We start from the raw sequence: 21,763 nt of genomic DNA on the forward strand, positions 1-21,763 counted from the left end.
ACTAACATTAATCAATATTTCAATAAGCACTAGTGTTTTGCTTCTTAATATCATTTACATTTTCTAACTTTTGTTTTGACAGGTAAAAATAGACAGATTTATATTTATTGATCAATTGAAAGTGTCACCAGTCAAACTCAAAATGTTAGATGTAGTCAATTGGCTAAACTAAAAAAAATATTTGTAGTACCTGTTTTTAAGGGATAAATAGGTAAGATATAGATGATACCCATGTCAAATCTCAACTACACTTGTGTGCAAGTGTGTGTGTGTGTGTGTGTGTGTGTGTGTGTGTTAATCCCAGTGCCCAAGGCAACACATTTCATTGTGGGACAATAGCCTACCTATGGCTTGTAGAAAAAAAATGTCCCACCCCACTCTGTGTGCCTCTCCACCACTGAGCCGTCTTCCTTCAGGCCCGTACAAGCCCGGCCAAAAATGGCATCTACGTTTGTATATTACATAGATGCAATCCAACAGTGAGTGTGCGTGTGTGTGTGTGTGTGTGTGTGTGTGTGTGTTAAGAGAGACAAAGAATTTATTTCACAACATTCATTTTCATTTCCTCATTGTCTTTCCTTACCATGATCTCTACTTACTGTTATGCAAAAGTCATTTTTGGTCGTACAAGCCCGAACAAAAATGGCATCTACGTTTGTATATTACATAGGTGCAATCCAACAGTGTGTGTGCGTGTGTGTGTGTGTGTGTGTGTGTGTGTTAAGAGAGACAAAGAATTTATTTCACAACATTCATTTTCATTTCCTCATTTTCTTTCCTTCCCATGATCTCGACTTACTGTTACGCAAAATCTTTAACTGTCTCTGTCCAGGTTTCCCAAATTAGTCTCTTGGGATTCCTCATTCGTGGTTTCGACAGAAGCGAAGCAGGTGTGTGTGTGTGTGTGTTGGGGGGGGGGTTGCTGGGACATGCAGGTATGGGAGACTGGGCGATACTTAATTACCCAGAGTGGGAGTGTGGGAAGAAAAAATGGATGACGTCCAAATGACTCAAGTGTTGTTGCGTTTTTTTTTTTTCTTTTCTCATGACGAGTACAACCAAAATGATTCACTCATCATCATCATCATCATCATGGTTGTCATCACAAAGTTCTCTATTGATCTGGTATTCAATCTATTTCGATCAAACACTGTTGACACCATGGTGTTACAGATGTGTTTTACAGACAGATGCCGTGAGTTTCATCCCGTGAGTTATTCCTTGCAGAGCCACACCACTAGAGCGAAGTCAGAGGTGGAAAAAGAGAGGGAAAGATAAGTAAAGGACAAGTCCAGTCTGGTCCTGTGGTTCTCCCCTCCTGAAGCCCCACCCTGCACCTCACATTCCTCTACAAAAACCCCCTCTCACCCCACAGCCTCCTCACAACACCAGCACATCAACAACCTGCATCTGCACAATTCATTTTTTGTAAAAGGCAGGAAACACCCAGTCTAATTTTTCAACCTTCAAACCAAGAGGACGCAAAAAGAAAAGGTATGCATGTTTTTTTTTTCATCTGCTTTTCAACCCAAAAAACTATTTCAAATGACCAATATATCCAAGACAGGTTGGAAAGGAGATATGATTCTGCAAAAGCTTGAAATTACAGAAGATAAGAGGATTGGTTGAGGATTAGTTGAGTAACTCTTTTTATGTGCACTGGTAAACATCATAAAAAACAAAACAGTGGAAATGAACATAGCTGGGAGATATGAAAAGATAAAAGGGTACGAATTGTTTAGCAGCATGTATGTGATTTAATTCATGAAGCTTTGTTTCTGTCTTTTTTGAGTTCCTTGCCTTAGGGCAGGTTCTGAATGAGACTCATTAAAAAGGCCCTTGTTGAATTGTGATTCATGCTTATTTATAAAAAAAAAAAAAAAAAAAAGACTAGTCGTTTTAATCATATTATGGCTGGAATTATTTGGGAATAAAACATCTGGTTTTAAAACCTGCGTGACCCAGATTGCATTAGTTTTGAATCTTTAACCTGCATTGAAAGTATCTGATCTGGGTCACATATGCTTGAAAGTAAGATATTTTTGTCTTGGTGTAAATCCAGACCAAGTAACCCCCCCAAAAACACACACTCACACTCACACACACACACACACACACACACATACACACACACACTCACACACACACGCACACGCATTCAAACAAACCCTGACTAGGTTCTCCCTTGTTATTTTATGAGAGTAGGAGATTGGGACTGATGGTGATCTATGGACAGTGAAATAAAATGAGACAAGTTTTCTTTTAAATTTACCAAAAAAATGGTGTGTGGGGGTTCGGATTTCAGATTTCAGATGGTTAGGAGAAGATAATGTTGATCGTCTGTATGAAGCAACATTTTACAGATTCCAATGAGCTTCAAATGGATAAGTAAGGCAGCAAATCCAAGTGAGGAGATGTTGAGGTTTCCACCTAGGAGTGGCTGAACCTCAGAACAGCAGCAGGAGGAGGAGGAGGAGGAGGAGGAGAGGTGGCAGGGCCTGTCAGGACTTGAGTCCGGTTTAAAAATGTAGCTCTGAGCAACACTATCTTGTAAAGGCCCGTCAAAGGGAACGAGAGTTTGTCTGAGTGTGTGTTTAGCTGTGTGGTGAAAAAAATACAGTGCAACAGTGCTAGTACCTCAGCTACGCCTACACGGATCTCTCATCTTGGGTTGTTATAAGATACAAAAAGACTCCTCCTCCTCTCTAACCAGAAGTGGGAAACATTATATATTTTACTCAAGCAGCAGTACTGTGAATTAAAAAAAGTAGAATTAAGAAAACCTAAATGCTCAAGCACTCGGTTACTTTCAAATAAACAAAATCAAATGGCAAGCTTCTTCCGCAGGACATCTACTCAAGCTCAGGAACAAGCAATAGTTTGTTCTCTTATGCCTCTTCTCTCTCTCTCCATCTCCTGTGCAGAATGGGCTCTGCTGGGGTTCAGATCGTGTGTGTGGCCCTCGGGGTCTTCGGCCTGGTCGGAGCTATCGTATGCTGCGCTGTCCCAAGATGGAAAGTCTCCTCATTCGTGGGATCCAACATCGTAACTGCACAGGTAACCAAAAACTTCAAGTTGTTGCAAGTAATGAATCACGTGCCTTATGGCAGGGATGAAGGGAGGATGGAGGGTAAACTCAATTTACCCAACTTTTGAGGCCGACATAAATCTCTCTGACTTGCATTCATAGTATGATAATATGTGGTATCAAGCTGATGTAAGTTATATGAGAATAGGGTCTTTTAATAGAAAAACAGCATAACCTAATGCTTTCCTGAAAGTGAAATTGATTTTTGTTTAGATTGTTGGTTTTAGATTGTTGGAGATGATAGATTACCCACCTTATCATTTATCACTACATCACTCCATTATTATAAGCCTTCATAGTTTCCAAGCTCACAAGGATATTCACGCTGAATTTGATATAAGATGAAGATCTAATGCAAGTAGATTAGCATATTGCTGATTGAATGCCATTGAATAAGCATTTTAACAGATTTGGAGTAATAATGTGAATGAATGCATGTGAATGAAACTCTCTTTCCTTCTCTCTCTCTCTCCCTCTCTCTCTCTCTCTCTCTCTCTCTCTCTCTGAGTAGAGCAGTCAAGAGGGCCTGTGGACGAACTGTGTGGTACAGAGTACCGGCCAGCAGCAGTGCAAGAACTACGACTCTCTGCTGGTGCTGTCCTCTGACCTGCAGGCCGCCCGGGCCATGATCATCATCAGCTGCATGCTCAGCTCCCTCAGCCTGCTCATCCTCTTCGCCGGCGCCGACTTCACCACCTGCGTGGAGAGCGAAGACGCCAAGGCCAAGATCAGCCTGGTGGCCGGGGTGGGCCTGCTGGTGGCCGGCCTCCTGATGATCATCCCCGTCAGCTGGTCCGCCCACAACATCATCCAGAACTTCAACAACCCCCTGGTGGCGGCGTCCCAGAAGAGGGAGCTGGGAGCCTGCATCTTCGTGGGCTGGGCGGCCGGCGCCCTGCTCATCCTGGCCGGAGGCCTGCTGTGCTGCTTCAGCAGGTGCAGCTCTGGCAGCTCGGGGGGAGCCGCCAAGTACTACAGCAACGGCGCCTCCGCCCCCAGCAAAAACTATGTGTAGTGTTTAGGTGAAGGGGACTGGTGTGTCAGAGGAACAGGTGGGGGGGTGAGGGGAGGGAGCGTAGTTCAGGGTCAGGGGTCAAGGTTCGAGGTCTTTGTAAATACTGAATAATGAGCAGAACTGGCAACGTTTTTGTAATTCATATCCGTAGGTACGCTGGTGTCTTGTCTATTAAAGCTATTTTACTATTAGGTGTTGGGTTGTATATAAACTACTGCTATAAAGTGCCTGAAAGCAAATGGAAGGTGGGAGATGAGTGTGTGGAGTTTTACAGTGTGCAGCTCAGAATTCCTCTACTGTATACAGACGATAAATTACAGAACATACTCAAACGACATCTTTAGGAGCACTGGTGCCTTAAACATACAGAGATTGGATAAACCACTCGGTCTGTATTGTATGTCATCCACCTCTCTCCCTCTCTTCCATCTTTGCCCTTTCTCTCTATTGTCAATGGTCAAATAAAGCCATAAAAACAATCTTTAACCAAAGGGACCTCAGTCTGACTCAGGGAGCACTTGTGTGGAATATGTTTAGTCTGATGAATCGTCCTCCAAGGTCCACATCACATTTCATAACATGCCATTTGTCATTGTTAATCAGTTAAGTTTACATTTTGTATGTTGATAAATGATTAAAATTTAGTATAATTCAAATGAGTGTTGTGTATTTTATGTGTTTCCTTTGGATGCCTAAATAAAAACTGTCAAAAGAGTATACAGCATTTTGAAAACAATTAAGACTTTATTTCAAACTAAAAGCATATATTAAAACATGTTTTTTGCAATTGATCAGACATACCAAATAAACAAATTCAAGCTTCAAGCAAAAAACATATTTGGCACCTGAAGTTTCATAAAACCTCTTGTCCTAATCTCTCCCTTTGTCTCATTCACAATCTACAACTCAAAGCTGCACAACTCCCCTCTCCCTCTGTTCCTCTACAACTCTGTTTCTTTCTTGACTTCTTCATCTCATTCATGTGTCTCCAGTCTAATGCTTGGTCTCCAGCTCGCTCACACGCTTGGTCAGCTCCTCTAGCGCTTCTTTCAGCTGCTTCACCTCCTTCCTCAAGGACTGAACCTCCTGAGAGAGAGGGGGAGAGAGAGAGAGAGAGAGAGAGAGAGAGAGAGAGAGAGAGAGAGAGAGAGAAGCAGAGTGAGTCAAAGAAACATAACAACATGTATAGTGCTGTAGTAGCAGTAGCAGTATAGTAGTAGCAGCAGAAGTAGTAGTAGTAGCAGTAGTAATAGTAGCACTATAGTAGTAGCAGCAGCAATAGTAGTAGTAGTAGTAGTAGTAGTAGTAGTATAGTAGTAGCAGTAGTAGCTGTAGCAGAAATAGTAGTAGTAGCAGCAGTAGTAGTAGTAGTAGCAGTAGCAGTAGTAGAAGTCGTAGTACTAGTAGTAGTAGCAGTAGTAGTACAAGTGACAGTAGTAGTAGCAGTAGTAGAAGTAGTAGTAGTAGTGCTACTAGTAGTAGTAGTAGTAGTACTACTACTACTACTACTACTACTACTACTACTACTACTACTACTAGTAGTAGTAGTAGTAGTAGTACAAGTAGCAGTAGTAGTAGCAGTAGTAGAAGTAGTAGTAGTAGCAGTAGTAGTAGTAGTAGTAGCAGCAGTAGTAGCAGTAGTAGTAGCAGTATTAGAAGTAGTAGTAGTAGTAGTAGCAGTAGTAGTAGCAGTAGTAGAAGTAGTAGTAGTAGTAGTAGCAGTAGCAGTAGCAGTAGTAGAAGTTGTTGTTGTTGTTGTGAAGAATGTTCTCACCCCGTTGTTGTCTGGTTGGTTCCCACTGGAAGCACTCGCGGTCTTCAGGAGACTTTTGTGGACTTTGAACTCCTTGGCTTTGGTGGTTGCTACAAACCCGTCTTTCAAAGAGATCAGGATCGGCTGGCCGTCTTTGTTGTTAAACCAGTCGTCCGCTTCGACCGATGGCTCCGGACCGATCGTGTCTGGGTACAGATCCTCCTGGAACAGATCGGACTGCACAGACACATCAGATGAGACAGTGAGTGAGACAATGACAATGAGATGCATGAATGAACTTGTTTTTATTTTAAGCTCAGATGACATTATTTACCTTGCGGGGCACTGTCATGACAACGGGTTCACACTTCCTCTCGTGGAGTTTGTAGAACCTGGAAGTAAAAAGATGTTTTGTTCAAACTTTAGGTAATCAAAGACAACAGTAAACTGTGCATGTCTAAAATGAATGTGGTAGTAATTCTGTTCTGCCTGTGGTGTAACACCTACTGGCCTGCAAATGGTGCTAATTGATTACTTTGGCAGGATATACTGCCAGTGAGACAGCACCCATAATGCTGTTCTGAAGATTTATATACATGTCTTTCTCTAGAGGAATCACTTTTATGGTGTGTGTAAATGGATAACAATGGATTGTACAATGTTTTCCCATAATAAGCCATTCGCCATTTTATTTGCATGATTGTACAACAAAAATAAAGAGAACTCCTCACTGTTCCATGCAGGCACTTGATGTTTGCAAGGAATTATGGGTTGTGTTAGGTAGAGAAACTCCTTGGGTTTTTCTACTTACAGTATGTTCCTGTTCTAGAATAAGAGCAGAAGTAGGGAGATTTTGCCTTCGAACTGGCAGTCATCAAAGAAAACACGCACAATTATTACATTACTCGCCAAGATGCACACAGCTGACAAGCATGTTCAATGCACTATGCTAGTTAGGGGTCCAAGCACGTAGTGCTGGGAACCCTATTGTTTTTGTTCGGATTATTATTCAAGTTTTCAAACTGTGGTAGCTCCCACATTTTTTACCCTACATACCGTATTTCCTCTAATATTGGCCCGGGCCTTTATTTACCTCAACTGCAGAGGCTACCAGGCCTTTATTGGAAGCAGGCTTATATTAGAGACAGGCCTTTATTTCTAATTCCCTCTGTTTGATGAGTATATTTGCTCATATTTTAGTACGAAGCCTCCTTGTTTTCTGATCTGCTTCTGTTGGGGTTCGTTAGGTAGCCGTTTTTTTGTTACTGCAATGCATTATGATAATTACGGTAATTGATGACGGCACGCTCCAGAGACTTCCGCCAGGAGTTTACCGGTGTCCACCGTTGTTTTTAGCTGCGACCAGCAGCTCTATAGCTCGCTCGGTCGGTCGGTCGGTCAGTCGGTCCACAAAAATTTCCCCACCCTTTGGCGGCCTATAGACGCACAGTACGTGGTCGTAGCTATGGCGAATTCACACTTGTTTCCTTTGTTTTTTTCCCCGGCCTGTATTTGGGGCCGGCCTTTATTTGTTCGTGTCGACCACGGCCCCGGCCATTATCGGAGACCCCCTTTTAATTGACTACCGGCCACTATTAGAGGAAATACGGTACACATTTTACACATCAAGCTGTTCTGCTACTTCTTGTGCCACTCACAATGTCAATATCTAAGTCATAGCATTTATAGTTTTTGAGTTACAAACGTGTGTTTAACACTAGGTTAAAACTGCTTTTTACAGCCCTCATCTCTCATTCAGCAGGTCTGTTGTGAAGTTTTTTTTTTAAACTGCCACTATTCCCACCATTTTCACAGCACATACATATATTTTACATCAGACTGTTCATATATTTCTCCTCTCTCTCACAATGTCAATATCTAAGTGATAGCATTTGTAGTTTTTGAGTTAGGGACGTTTGTTCAATACTAGACCTTTACAGTCATTTTGCCTTGTTTCTGCCGATTTGTCATTCTACAAATACAATATTTGATCTGTAATAGTTCCCCCAATTTTCAGACTACATGGACATAATGTACATCAAAATGTTGACATACTTCTTCTCTCTCCCAATATATAAATATCTAAGTGATGGGATATGTATTTTGTGAGCTATGATGGTTTGTTCAACACTAGGGAATAGTATTTGAGTTGATTTTCAACAGATTGTTTCCTTTTAACTGTAGTCATTTCCACAATTTTAACAGCAGACATACATGTTACATATCAAATTGTTCTGCTACTCCTCTCTCTGACAATGTAAATATCTAAGTGATAGCGTGTGTAGTTTTTGAGTTATGGACATTTGTTTCAGAGTTTTCCACATCCCACTGCCTTTTTCTCCTTCAGTAGAAAGTGTGTGATTAAAGGATTAAAAACACCTGGTGACAGGTGGGAGACAGGGAGAGAGGCAGAGAGAAACAGAGAGCACAATGCTTCCCAGTGGACTCAGTAGCCTAGTGGTCAGTGTAAAGGTTTGCAATACAGAAGATTGTGGGTTGAAATCTAGTGGTTAACATTATCTTCTGACACCATCAAGCTTGAAGCTTTTTAATACTGATAGTCCAAATACTACTACTACTGCTAATTGTTGCTACTGCTGCTTTTACTACAACCCATAATACTACAACCTTTAAAAAGGCAGGCAGACAGACAGACAGACAGACACACACACACACACACACACACACACACACACACACACACACACACACACAGGTGTAACTACCATTAAATGACTGATTCTACTTCCATTACAACTACTGCTACTACTGGTACTACTACTGCTACTCCTGCTGCTACTACTACAACTATTGCTACTTTTACTGTTTCTAATACTAGTAGTCCCAATACTACTACTGATAGAAAGCTTCTCTCCTTTCTCTACAGACACTGCCGGCAGAGCTCCCCCTGGTGGCCTATTCACGACACTGTTGATTCTGCCTGTACTGTAGTACCATGTTTATGGCGCTAGGGGGAGCCCCAAAGGCACTTTCAGCACAGCGCCACCTGGTGGCCTATTCACGACTGTTGATTCTCCCTGTACAGCGGGAGCCCTACTGACATAGTGCCGTTAACGTTGAAGGCTTGTATTCAGTCATTTCTTACAGTCACTGCCACCTAATTATTCTAAAGTTTTTCTAAATTGATCCAGTCATTTGCTGTAGTCAAATATGACCATCTACAGTGTATTTCACTGTGTAACATACACACTCTACTACTACTACTAGTACTACTAGGCCTACTACTACTGCTGCTACTGCTACTACCACTAGTGCTACTTCTGTTTCTAATACTGATAGTCCAAATACTACTACTACTACTAATTGTATTACTTCTACTCCTGCTATTACAACTGCTGCTTTTACTACAACCCATAATACTACAACCTTTAAAAAGGCATGCACGCACACAGGTGTAATTACCATTACATGTGCAATGACTGATTCTACTTCCATTACAACTCCTGCTGCTGCAACTACTACTACTATCTATGTGATAAAAAATATATTTTTATGGCCGAATGTTTAGTTACAACTAGATTTAGCTAGCAGATGTGTCTTATTTGTAAAAGATTTTGAATTTCTTCACACAGAGATCAGTATAGATGCATTAAGACTATTATTCTGTGGATGCAGACATGAGCTGTAATGCTGATGAGGTTGGTGTCTTTGCTTGCTGGTCCAGACAACAGCTGACAATGATCCCATCATTCTCACTTTTTGAATATTCATCATGGACTGATGTATAGTCCTAATCCCTTTGATGTTTTTCCATTTTAACTTAAAATGTTAACATTTTAATTGTGATTCCTCAAGTAAAATAAACGTTGTTGCTCTTCATGTCAGTGCTTCGATACAGCCAGCAGATGGCGACAAAGACCATGAATTCCCCACATAGGCTTGTTGTCTTTGTGATGCGTTTGGCCACGTTGGAAAGCTGGGAATCTCTAGTTTTGTTCGATATCGTTGTTGTAGAGTGATGAGAAAAGTATCCCGGTGCCTTTGAATGCAACTGGCTCTTATATTAACTACGTCTATATTTTTACCACATTATTATTAAAACTCTTTGTAATCAGACATAGTTTGGACAACATGCAGTTGGGTTACAGATTCTGAAAGCTCAAGCTCTGAAAGCTTCCCCCTGTTTTCAAAACAGTATAACACTCATTTCATCTATAAGAATAATTCAACTTTTCACTGCGACTTTTCCCCACTACACCATGGGATCCCAGTACAGGGAGCTTTGGGTAGATGCAGTTCAAGTAAAAGAAATAATCACTTTTATGTACAGTAGGCTATGCCTCAGTGGGAGCACTGTTGTTGCTGAATCCTGGACAATGTTAACTTAAGTATTGAACGACTTTTGTGTTACAGCCTGACTGCATTTTGTGCATGGCATTAACTGGATAAACAGTGTCTTAGGTTTTCAAATGTTTTTATTTTCTGTAGTCAATATGATCACCCACAGTGTATTTTCACTGTGTAAGATACACACACAACTCTATCTCTCTATTTGGCTCTCTGTAACCTAGTGCCAGTGATAGTGCTACTAATACTACTACTACTTCTAATACTGCTACTACTGCTACTACTACTACTAATACTAGTAGTAGTGGTATTGTCTAGTAGTAGCGTTCCTACTACTGTTCAGTTACACATTTTAACTACTTCAAACAGTGAAATTTCTAGTACTGTAGTACTACTACTACTACTACTGCAGCTACTACAGTGTCAGCAGTCTCTCTACTACACTCTAGCTGGTTTAGACTTGCACTGGCTTTCAGTCCTTTGCTGTTTCTACTGTTACTACTACAACTATAGCTATGAGCTACTACTGCAAATAGCAGATCAAAATACTCTTTTTGGTGTTCCTTCGACAGCCATCCTGTGGATTCAGTAGCCTAATGGTTAATGCATAGGTCTGCAATGCAAAAGCTCGCAGGTTCAAATCCCGTGGGTAACGCTATCGCCTCACACCGCTAAGCTTGTGATAACTAAGCATAATGTCTTAAGTTTCTAATCTTTGGACAAATGACCATATGAAAAGATAACTTGACAGAAGTCACGGGCCAACACAAAAGCCGGTGTTAGACTGCATGTCCGAACTTCACAACATGATATTTTTTGTGTGTGTCTTTCTACCTTCTGTAATGTTTTGTCTATCTGTCTGTCGTATCAAATTGTGCTTGGACCCCTCAATCGCCACTTGCGGTTATATTTTTCACTTGTTTTTATAAATATGTAGGTGCTTTACCTGGCGATTTCACATTTGTTGACTTCCAGCCCCCTCTTGGGCATGTAGCCCATCCCCTTCTGGCTGTCCTTGCTGCTGTACATGGAGAGGTAGTGGACGTAAGGAGCTTCATCTGTCACCTCAAAGTAACGGATACTGCTATCCCCCTGTGACAAGAAAGTGACAAATAAGTCAACTGCATGTGTTTGCGTGTGTGTGTGTGCGTGTGTGTGCGTGTGCGTGTGGAGAGAGAGAGAAAGAAACCTCTAACCTTGCCACAGAGGTAGACGATGCCGGTGTCTGGGTCAAAAAACGGCAGCAGGACGCCGCTACTGGTATCCAGCTCCTGCAGGGTCAGCGGCTCTCCAAAGTTGTTCTGTTGAAAAACACAGGGATTCACATACTGTAGGCCAGGCTGACTTCTATATGTTTACATGTTGTCAGATGAAAAAAAGGAAATATACTGTAGAAAAAGAACTGCAGAACCAGACTGCAGGTAAGCGGAGGATTTAGTGAATTTAGCTTCATGTGGAAGAACACAGAGCAACACTATGCTTAGTGCTGTAAGCTGGCAGTCTGAAACATGCTGCTGTAAATAAATGACTCCCTTTAATAACTTGCATTTTGAATATATTATAAAATATATTATAAATAATAATAATAATAATGATAGTGATAATTTCATTGGTTTATGGGCCCAAGGGTCGAGAAACTCACAAAGCACAATAGGGAAAAAAAACCTCCAGCATTGTAGTTAAAAGGTTTTCAGTCTGACAGCAGCGACTGTAAGAGACAAACCAAGAACTCGTAAAAACAACTTGAGTATCTAGGACTTTTGCCACTCACTGGGTCCCATAGCGCCACCTGCCTCTCACTCATGCGACTGAAGCCGGTGCTGAGGATCTTCCCATCGGATACGAACACCGCTCTGACGGGCCTGGAGCCCTCATGGGGCTTCTCCTTCTCCTGCAGAGGTGTGTGTGTGTGTGTGTGTGTGTGTGTGTGTGTGTGTGTGTGTGTGTGTGTGTGTGTGTGTGTGTGTGTGTGTGTGTAGGGGGCAGAGTAGAAGGACAGAGAGGTGGGGCGTTAGTGATAGAAAAATCAAACTCAGAGCTAAGCGCTCAATATTTGTATTACCTCTGTCTGCACTTCATCATATTAAGTTAAGTCGTCTTGAAATTGACTCTATTTCACATCGATCTATTCTTCATTTAAGTGTTCTTACAACAGCTGCTTTCTCAGAGGACATAGCATTGCTTATTCAAGTTAATAAGTAATAATATTCTAAGGTTATCATATATATTAAATTTTACATATTAAATATTTAAAATAATAAAAATAATAATATAAAAAATAAACAAAAATGAAGAGATGGTCATGTTTCTATTTGGCTCTTTGCTCATTGATAATAAAATCAAGGTTATGTGTCTTTTGGGCAAATTTTGTATTCACACGTCAAGAATTGCTCATTCCAAATACTAAATTCTTGCTTGTTTTGCACTGAAATTAAAGGTCCTCAAATTGCTACTGAAATTAACTATTACAATTCCAAATATAAAAAAAAATGTTCGATTAACAATAAAGATCAGCTTTACAGGCGACACTGTGATTCGTTATTTTAACCAAACTTTGCTTCTTTGTTTTATCTTATCTTCTCTTTTGTTGTAGACACTAAAACTGTGATATCATTATGATATGTGAGTTCAAAGTCACATTTTTGCACTATTTTTTTTTTAATAAAGATTATTATGCATTATGGAGAAAACCAATCAGCTAAGCCTTGTCCTCTAAACAGCAGTGAGGGTGCAGAGGAGGGTGAGCTGGGGACCCACAATAATGACGGTGCCCTTGCGTGGGTCCAGCACCCGCAGGGTCTTGTCCTTGCAGGAGGTGAGGATCTGGGAGCCGTCCCTGTTCCAGCAGGCGCTGTAGATGAGATCGGTGTGAACGGTGTCGAGCCGCACCACCGCCTCGCCGCGCGCCACGTTCCACAGGATCACCACGTTATCACAGCCTGCAGGGGCGCAGCAGTGAGGCAAAGACAGGTCAACCACGGGACGTCCAGTCGGTGATCATCATCAGACAAACGCCCTCCAGTTTAAGCAACAATCAAGTTAAACATTTTCATACATATTTATATAAATGTCTGGTTTGTTAAGCTGTATTGCCGACTGATACAGTGATTCATTGTGATGATGTATAATGTAGGCTATTTTTCAAATTTATGTACTTTTTATTAGCCTATACAAGACATTTTAGACCGTAACCCTAACCCAATTAGGGACTAGGGTTGGAAATTAGTAGTAGCTACAAACTCTTTTATATTTCAATTGTGAAGTGTAATTATGTTAACTGCACTGTCCCTATCAAATAAACTACAAAATAAATAAATAAATAAATAAATAAACCTACACCCAGTTCATGAAAGCTTTAACATTTGCTGTTCTAAACACTGGTTTAGAACGGTGAGTACGCCGTTCTCAGCTCTATAATTGTAAGTTTGCTGATACAATTTGGTTTCTGAACTGCTGACCGGGCTGTTTCAAGCCAGCAAGGTCAGCTGTAATATTAGCCTGTTAATGCTGAGACCAAAAGATAGTTGAGGAAGTGCTGGGTAATGTCGTCAGCCTTGTTCCTCTAACTGGGTTTGGATGTCAGAGTCTAACACTAAAACTAGCACAAGAGGACAGTTCCACCTAATCCTGTAACTGCAGCTCAGATCGGGTCGGTGTTTTAAGGGGGCTCATTCAGGGCGGAGTGTAATACCTGCACTCATCAGCACGTTATGGGCGGTGGGGTGCCAGCTCAGGATGCCGACACGTTTAGAGTGGCCGTCCAGCTTCACAACAGGGTCTGTCAGGGGCGAAGTCAGGCCGCCGTCCGGGATCTCCCAAATCTACCACACATCGAATTTACACATCACATTACAGAACTAAGAACCTATTATATACACTCTTTAGTGAGGACCAAAATGATCATATTGAAAGATTCGGTCATATTGAAAACAGTAGTTGCTGTTGGAGTATTAAAATGCCGTACCATCACACTACAGTCCTCAGAACCGCTGGCGATGATGTTGTCGTTGTGAGGACAAAACTCGATGTCCAGAACGGGACCCGTGTGGCCGCACACAGTGGGGTAGGACATGTCAATACGTCCTGTCTGCAGACAGAGAGAGACAGACAGAAGAAGAGCTGTCAGAAATCAAAACTCATCCAGACAACACACAGAAACAACATGGCAGCTTAAAAGGTCAAGAGGGGGTAAATGTGATAGCTGGCTGGCTAAAACAAAGGATTTCAAAGGTGAAGCACAACTGTGATTTTTCCAATCGAGCAGAGTAGGAGACAGGAAAGTTTAGTGCAGGTGGGAGGAGGAAACTTGATCGTCAGCTGATACAAATTGCACAGCTATGCCTCCAATTACCCCTAATGCCTGTTAACTGGGTTAGAGAGGAGAGGAATCCACTGTACAATCAGGAAGATGAACTCCCATGATCCTCCTGGTCCTCCGTGGCTCAGTCTGGGCCGCCCTCCCTCTCCCACCCCGCCTCACACTGGCCCACTTCTGCCTGGACCAGGGCATCCAGAGTTCATTATTTCACACTTATGTGGATTCAGTTTAGTTTTGACAATCGTTCTTATGATGTTGCATCTGTTTGATCAGGTTGAGCTGATGCTGAGAAACAACTAAACAACCACAAGAGCATTTTTTCCAGCATATCATCACAAGAGGCTCCACCGAGATTCTTGAGCTGACTGAGGAACATTGGCAAAAATTGACCGAGTCATTAAAAATACAGCGAGACAAGCTTGACAGCAGCACCACTCATCCCAGGGCAGTTCATCCCACAGCACATTTTCCTGCAGTTTTAGGCTCTATGGTCCCTCAGCCCTTTTTATTCCCTCAAGAGTTCCACATTACATGAGAGAGAAAGCCATGAATAATGCTGTATATTAAATTCACGGGCCTGAGGAAACATGCAGGTGATCTCAGGGGAAGCTTCTTTGAATGTGAATTCTCGTAAGAAATTCAGATGTTATAACTTAAGACGAGTCAAGCAGACCACAGGGTTTGCAATTTTTCTGGTTTTACAGGCAGATAGAATGTAATAAAGGAGTTAAGCCACCTAACTTACTCCACACAAGTGACTGCAAAACAACTGTGTTGAGGCCACATCCTGTCCTGACTGATTTGCCACTGAAGCTCTCCTAATATGGTGAAAATCTCTCAACAGCAGGGTGAGTGACGTGCGGAGAGAGTCAAAGGCGGCATGAAACTTCCTTATTCAGCTACATGTGTGATGCCGCTTGGCAATATTCAAATTCTGAAGCGTAAACGTGGTGTTAAAAAAACGCGTCACGTCAACTCACATCTGAAATGTCATAACCAACATATCCAAAAATGGTATTGTCAGAGGTAGACGGAAGTAGCTCAAACATCAGAGCGCAAATAGGTGGTTTTGAGTGTTTCGTTTTGTTCACACCCACCTTGCTCAGAGGCAACACGATGAAGGCCCCTCCACCGCTGGCGTCCACAATCATGGCCACGAACTTGGGGTTAACTGAGCAGAAGTTGCTGTCCCATGTCATCTGGGAGATGCGGATGTCATCGTAGCACTGGTCGGCTTTCACCCCCTGGCCGAAGACGTGTCGGAACTTACTGGACCGCACGACCCTCCGAGACATTGTGAACTGGTTGTCGGGGGGGGAGAGAAGCAGGGGTTAATATCAGAAGTAACTCAAAAAAGAAAGGCTGTTGATAGGTCGTTGCAGCTGTGACACACCTGTAGAAGAACCCAACTAAACCTTTAAGTCTCTTATAGTGAGGGAGCAAGTGAACAAGTGATTGAGTTGAAAAGAAGAGATGTGATGCTCTCTGAGGTGTGGGTACAAATGCACACAAACTGCCATCATTTGAATGAATAGTATATGAGTGTACATGCAGTCAATGTACATACAAATGGTTGATGATGATGATGATGATGAAACTGTTTTGTCTATAGGAGTTTCACTGACACCCTTCTGCTTATGCTGAGAGACTGATTTATCATGTGGAAATAAACTGACAGACGCAAAGCTGCAGGAAAGAGACAATACAGGAAAGCTAAGAAAAGAGGAAGCAAAGGCTTTCACAACTACTTCCTCTAGTCTGTCTGAGCGCGTCGCTCTCCACCCTGCTCTCTGTCTTAACATTTGGGATTCTGTATGTTAAATACTCATGCATGCATCCAGCTAAAATATGAAGAAAACAGTACAGAGTGTAATTTATCAGCGATACAGGGTCACAGAGTTGCACTGCATCATGCTGTGACACTGTGTTCAGAACAAAGGTGTGTGAAGCAACAGTTACACCACATCCTCTAGCACAAGCAACAAAACCACAGAGCCATTTCTCTCTCTTTTCTGTCATTCACACACACACACACCAGTATTGTTCCCACGTACTGGTGTATCGTGTCTCTTTGCATATGGATACACATGCATGCAAATAATTCACTCAGCAGTCCTAAAATATATATGATGCAGCATTTAGTAAAGCTGGAATCAAACCAGTGACTAAAGAAAAATGCCTGTCTTAGCCTTAAGCCTCAAATCAATTGGCATTTCATTCAATATTGACTATTAAATGCAAACCTCCCAAAATGAACCAACCTTGCACTGATTTTGCACAATTTCACCAATCAAAAAGGCTGAATATGGTTTGTTTACCTCCATTTGCAGATTTTTACTTCCTCAAACGCACAGCCGCGCCTAAGCTCAGACTCAGAAACGTAGAACTCTTTTTTTGCATGTGCATCACAAGACCGCCTGGGCCGTCCCGCACCTAATTTAATAATCCTTCATAGAGTGAGCCTTAATTTTATCAGGAGCCTAAATGCATGTCAATAATCTCTCTCTCTCCCTCTCTCTGTCTGTCTCTCTTGTGATGGAAAACATGACCGCTACAAAAAAGCACACACTATGTTTCACAAACATGAAACAGAGGGATAAACTCAACCCTATCCACAAATTGATGCAAAATTTGAATCCTTGACATCCTTCTACTATGAAATGATACCTTCAGTGACTATATCTCAAATGGACTGTAGGTGCAGATGCATGACAGGCTGGAGAGTGATGCAGAAGGCCTACCTGGGAAGTGTGTGGGGATGGTTCGGCTCAAGGAGTTTCAGCAGTGCACCAAACACCCTGCCAGCAGAATGAGGACTCAAGAGACGGTGCTAGGTTGAAGTACATCTCTGTACGACATGGAGGAAGTGAGACTTTCGGATGGAGGTGGAAGTGGGAGGTGTCTCCTTTGACTTTCATGTATTGGGGTTGAAAAACTGCAGATGGCAACCTGATGGGGAACTGCTGCAAGTTTTGTGAAATCTCTCTTTCTGAAGGATAAAAATATCAGGGGGAAATGCAGACGGCGGTCATCGGCGCCGTCATATGTGGCACAGTCAGGCCCCTTGGTTCAAAGTGGCAACACATGAGGAGAGATATCACAGTCAAAATCCCTTCACTTCTAGGAGGAACCGCGATCAGAAGCTTTACTGGGTCATGGTGTGTCGTGGCCACAAAGATGAATTGATGAAAACACACTTCTAAAAGACGATGGGAGGGCTGTTTCCCAGAAACTTGAGAAGTAAAGGCTTTATATGGCGAATGTATGATGCTGTGCTGCTTTCACTGCACCGTGATGACACAGTCAAGCTGCTGAGGGCCAAAAGCTTCAGGATCAGCTCTACTTCTGTTTGTACATTGATTTGACCAGAATAGTTAACTTACAGCAAACAAAAAGATATAGTGGGGAACTACTGAGGAAATACAATACAATTATTCAACACCATTTATTTGACTGCTCCTGACCTGAGCACATACTCTCTTACACACACACAGGTTTGTATTACTGTGCTTGTGAGGACCTTCCATTGACTGCATTCATTCCTTAACCCCATAATCTTCCTTAACCCCATGATCTAACTAACTTTAACCCTTACCTACATTAAACCTAATCCTAACTCTGACCTCAACCCTAAACCCCAAACTCCAACCCTAATTTAACCCCATGTTGAAGTGAGGTTGGGCAAAATGTCCTCACTTTGGAAGATTTTCCTCATTTTTCTCCCTCTGTGAGGACATTTGGACCTCATAAGGAAGTACAAGAACACACACACATACACAGACAAACATACAAACATACACACACACACACACACACACACACACACCACCACCTCTCACTAAAATGTAAAAAAAAAAACACAGGACAAAAGAGAAGGCCTATAGGCAGGTTTAAAAATATAGACTTCAGTTTATTGCACAATCGTTGCTGGAGACTGAGGAGTGCGAGAGCCTGTCTGTTACACAGGACACTAATGTTGGACAGACGTGTGGACTGACAGACACAGGAAGAAACTGCATGTCTGCGTGTCGTGCACACTATTTGCGAGGACACAGACCGGACAATGAGGCACACGAGGGATGCGGTCGGCACCCTGTTAGCGCATGAGGAGAAAAATATGGATTAAATTCAATAGCTACAAACAGATTTCATGCTTGCTGTATGAGACAGTTCATACACGCCCGCGTACACACATGGTCCGCACACATAAATAAATACCTGGCTTGTGCAACCCTGGACGACAGAAGGGGTTTTGTCACTCCTTGACTGCATACCACTGATGACAGTATCGATCAGTGTCAATTAGTTCCATATACCTGCAGTATGGCTACAGTACGCCTGCAACAGTGCACAAGAACATCCACTAGATGGAGGCACACTCACTCGCTTATAATTTAAAATGCCATGACAGAGTGGACGGGAACAGACAGACCCTCCAGAAAGCTCCCTCCATCCTAAAGGAAAGGGCTCGTCTCGCCATCTGTACACACGTTTAGACAAGTGTCATTATTAGTATCAATTTTCCACAGAGTAACAGTAATCATAATAATAATCATCATATAACAATAGTTCTGACGGTTAATCCATTATAAATAAGTCATCAACAGGCTATCCGGCACCTGCGTCAATTTAAAAAAAGAAGAAAAAAAAATCTGTTTTGTTAGTAACGTTTGCCATACATCATGTCATTGTTATAATCGTTGAACATACAGACAAAGGACAAAGACCAATTTGCTGGCCTAGTTCCACTTCTGAAAAATGGTTTTCAGGGGGAAATCCTCCCTCTCCCTCTCCGCTTTACCTCTCCCTTTCAAGTCCGGGCTGTTATCCCGTTCCCAGTTGTACACCCTGTTGACCCCCTCCCCCCTCCCCAGTTTAAACCCAGCAGTCCTTTCTAAGCAGGCCAGGCGGAGAGGGCAGAGCCTGACAGCCATGTTTCAGACAGCAGAGACTAGGCCTTGGATGTTACAGCTACTGTTATGGCACCCTGAGAAGTGGGAGACCCAGGATGTTGGAGTGAAGCCCTCCGTTAAGAGTGGATCAGAGAGCCGAGGGCATCAGAGACACCTGTTTAACAAACAAAAATCCACTTCAGTGTATTTTTTCCTCTGATAATGCATAGATAGACCAGTGGTAGTCAAGAGGTATTAACATGCCCGCAATATTCCCCACGATGGTCACAAATGTCTTTCCCACAGATAAAAAAAAACCAAAAAAAGGTTACATTTAAATGATCAAAAGCATTCTTGATAAGGGTCTCAAAATAACAAGGTCTAACAGCTCTACAATAGCACTGAAACCAATTTCAGCTGTTGTTTTTTTTTCTGTGTTGTTCACATACATATGGAAATAGCTAAGCAAACTCATGTCTTTGATATTAATCAAAAGCACAGTACCGAGCCTCGGCCTGCTTCCCTCTCATGTTTTCGCCGTGGCTCTGAGAGAGAGAGCAGCGACTGATGTGTGGCATATTATTCATAATATTAATCCCATGTCTTCTTATTTTTCTTTCCTTTTACATACCGTGTATGTATCAAAAAATTTATCAGAGTATATTGTTTGCACTGTATGTATATATAACCTACATACATGTATTTACATTATTTATATGGACTTGAAATAAGTTTCATTATCGTAATTCACTTTGATCCAAAGCCCTTTTGAAAACAATAAACAGTGCAGTTTATTTGATAGAGATGTATTGCCTCTGTTCCGGGCCATCGTGTTCATATAATGGTGTCTACCCCCCCCCCACCCCACCCCCCCCCCCACCCCCAATAGCGTGTAAAAACTTCCTGGAGTGAGTGACATGACGTGTGGATGGTTACAATGCACAAGCGCTTCACTAACACTAGGCTGAAATCCGCCTGTGAGACATCAGTTTCTGATTCACAGCTACTATCATGCACTATTCGGTTTCATTCAATGGCCAGCAATACATTAGTTTCGGCTTCTACATCGGGCCATGGTTATACAAGGTAATAATTGCCTCAGTGGCAGGGGACGAGCAGACATGTCTGGCTCTTTTGGCAGGCAGGGGGAGCTGACTGTGGGAAATCCTCCCTCACCTGTGAGTCAGTGTTCACACAGGAAGCGGAGGATGTGCTACACCTTACTCGATGTCGCTAATTTGGCAAGATGAAGTAGGGAGGGGGAGCTGTGGGTGGGTGGTTGTGACTGTTGGTGTGGGAAACAACAAGTGCAATGTCGCTAAGAAACAAAAAAAAAAAAAAGAAAGAGTGCTCTTTTAGGTCCATCATCAAATAATCTACCTCCAGAAAATAAATCATGGTCTCAACCACCAGACTTGAGCAAAATCAAGTAACAAAGTAACCCAGAAAGTAAACATTACTATTACTCAGAGTAGTAACTGAAATACCAGTGCAGAATATAGTGGCAACACAATCATGAGCGTTAGAGTTGAGAAACCGCTAACACACACAGTTGCTCTGGGGAGGGCTAGGGGTTCATTCCTGCCTGGTTAGACCAGCTTAACAAAATACTCCTCCACTTTAAATCAGCCATGTAGTGTGCAAGCTCCCTCTATTCAGGTTAGAAAAGTGCAAGTCGAGCTGGACTTTCAGAACAGGCGTCCAGCTGCAGAGCAGAAAGCAGTGCATTCAAATGAGAAAGTTAAATGTGGCCACGGCCGTTCCTGGGGTAACAAACCCTCCATCCTGGAGGTTGGCCCTCACTGACGAACTGCCATCCGATAGGGTTAGTGTAAGAGTAAACATCCAAATACAGTAGAACCTTGTTCATTTCAAGCCTCCGGGAAAGCAGGTCATCGATAAAAAATGACTTCTTCACAACGAAAATACTTTTTCACCAACATAAATGCTCAAAAATGTGTTTGTGGGGAGAAAATGAGATGCTAATGCTTAGAATTAAAAGATTTTCTCTGACATTCAACTTGATTCGTCAGCCAGGAATTCTGCACAGCAACAAAGTAAGCTGTTTAGGACGCCGTGAAACACAATCCCACAAAAACAATTGCAGCCTCTTGTTGCATTTCATTTTGTTTCTTCCATAGGGGTCGGCAATCGATAAAAAAAGTTGACACTTAAATATCAATATTGCAATAAGAGGCTGCAATTGTTTTTGAGGGATTGTGTTTGAAACAGCTTTCTAGTATTGAAAACGATGTACAGAAAATTGGGAATGTGCATGCACATACAATTTAAAATGTTATGATATATCCTACTGAATGGAATATATTTTTTCATTGCTGTATTTTCTGCACATTGTGCCAATAAGCGGGACGTTTCTTGTCTGGGGTTT

General features: G+C 42.1%; 2 protein-coding genes across 3 annotated transcripts; one reads left to right on the plus strand and one right to left on the minus strand.

Moving 5' to 3' along the window:
- The first annotated feature begins 1,360 nt into the window (after positions 1–1,360).
- cldni (claudin i) lies at positions 1,361–4,759 on the plus strand. Its single transcript, XM_071545777.1, has 3 exons — positions 1,361–1,494; positions 2,925–3,057; positions 3,600–4,759. The coding sequence occupies exons 2-3, from the start codon at positions 2,926–2,928 to the stop codon at positions 4,101–4,103; spliced, it is 636 nt and encodes a 211-aa protein (XP_071401878.1). The 5' UTR covers positions 1,361–1,494; position 2,925; the 3' UTR covers positions 4,104–4,759.
- Positions 4,760–4,822: 63 nt separating this feature from the next.
- coro1a (coronin, actin binding protein, 1A) lies at positions 4,823–17,366 on the minus strand. Of its 2 annotated transcripts, XM_071545758.1 has the most exons (11): positions 17,224–17,366; positions 15,580–15,783; positions 14,129–14,251; positions 13,856–13,985; positions 12,922–13,103; positions 11,936–12,055; positions 11,361–11,465; positions 11,111–11,256; positions 6,191–6,248; positions 5,878–6,093; positions 4,823–5,189 (listed from the first exon to the last, which is right to left on the minus strand). In XM_071545758.1, the coding sequence occupies exons 2-11, from the start codon at positions 15,775–15,777 to the stop codon at positions 5,097–5,099; spliced, it is 1,371 nt and encodes a 456-aa protein (XP_071401859.1). In that variant the 5' UTR covers positions 15,778–15,783; positions 17,224–17,366; the 3' UTR covers positions 4,823–5,096. The 2 variants fall into 2 exon arrangements, with proteins under 2 accessions (XP_071401859.1, XP_071401867.1); XM_071545766.1 differs by lacking the exon at positions 11,936–12,055.
- Between the last annotated feature and the right edge of the window lie 4,397 nt (positions 17,367–21,763).

The sequence above is a fragment of the Centroberyx affinis genome, unplaced genomic scaffold (assembly GCF_046629955.1).
Source record: "Centroberyx affinis isolate AG114_WGS23_722 - 3 ecotype Tasmania unplaced genomic scaffold, CSIRO-AGI_Caff_v1 ptg000256l_1, whole genome shotgun sequence".
Taxonomy (NCBI): domain Eukaryota; kingdom Metazoa; phylum Chordata; class Actinopteri; order Beryciformes; family Berycidae; genus Centroberyx; species Centroberyx affinis.

Bases quoted from the DNA above. Each gene is read 5' to 3' on its own strand.
- cldni (XM_071545777.1), top strand. From the start codon at position 2,926: ATGGGCTCTGCTGGGGTTCAGATCGTGTGTGTGGCCCTCGGGGTCTTC. The intron at 3,058-3,599 runs GTAACCAAAAAC...CTCTCTGAGTAG, and splicing joins CCAACATCGTAACTGCACAG to AGCAGTCAAGAGGGCCTGTG.
- coro1a (XM_071545758.1), bottom strand. From the start codon at position 15,777: ATGTCTCGGAGGGTCGTGCGGTCCAGTAAGTTCCGACACGTCTTCGGC. The intron at 12,056-12,921 runs GTGGGTCCCCAG...ACACCTCTGCAG, and splicing joins GCAAGGGCACCGTCATTATT to GAGAAGGAGAAGCCCCATGA. The intron at 5,190-5,877 runs GTGAGAACATTC...CCTCTCTCTCAG, and splicing joins ACCAACCAGACAACAACGGG to GAGGTTCAGTCCTTGAGGAA.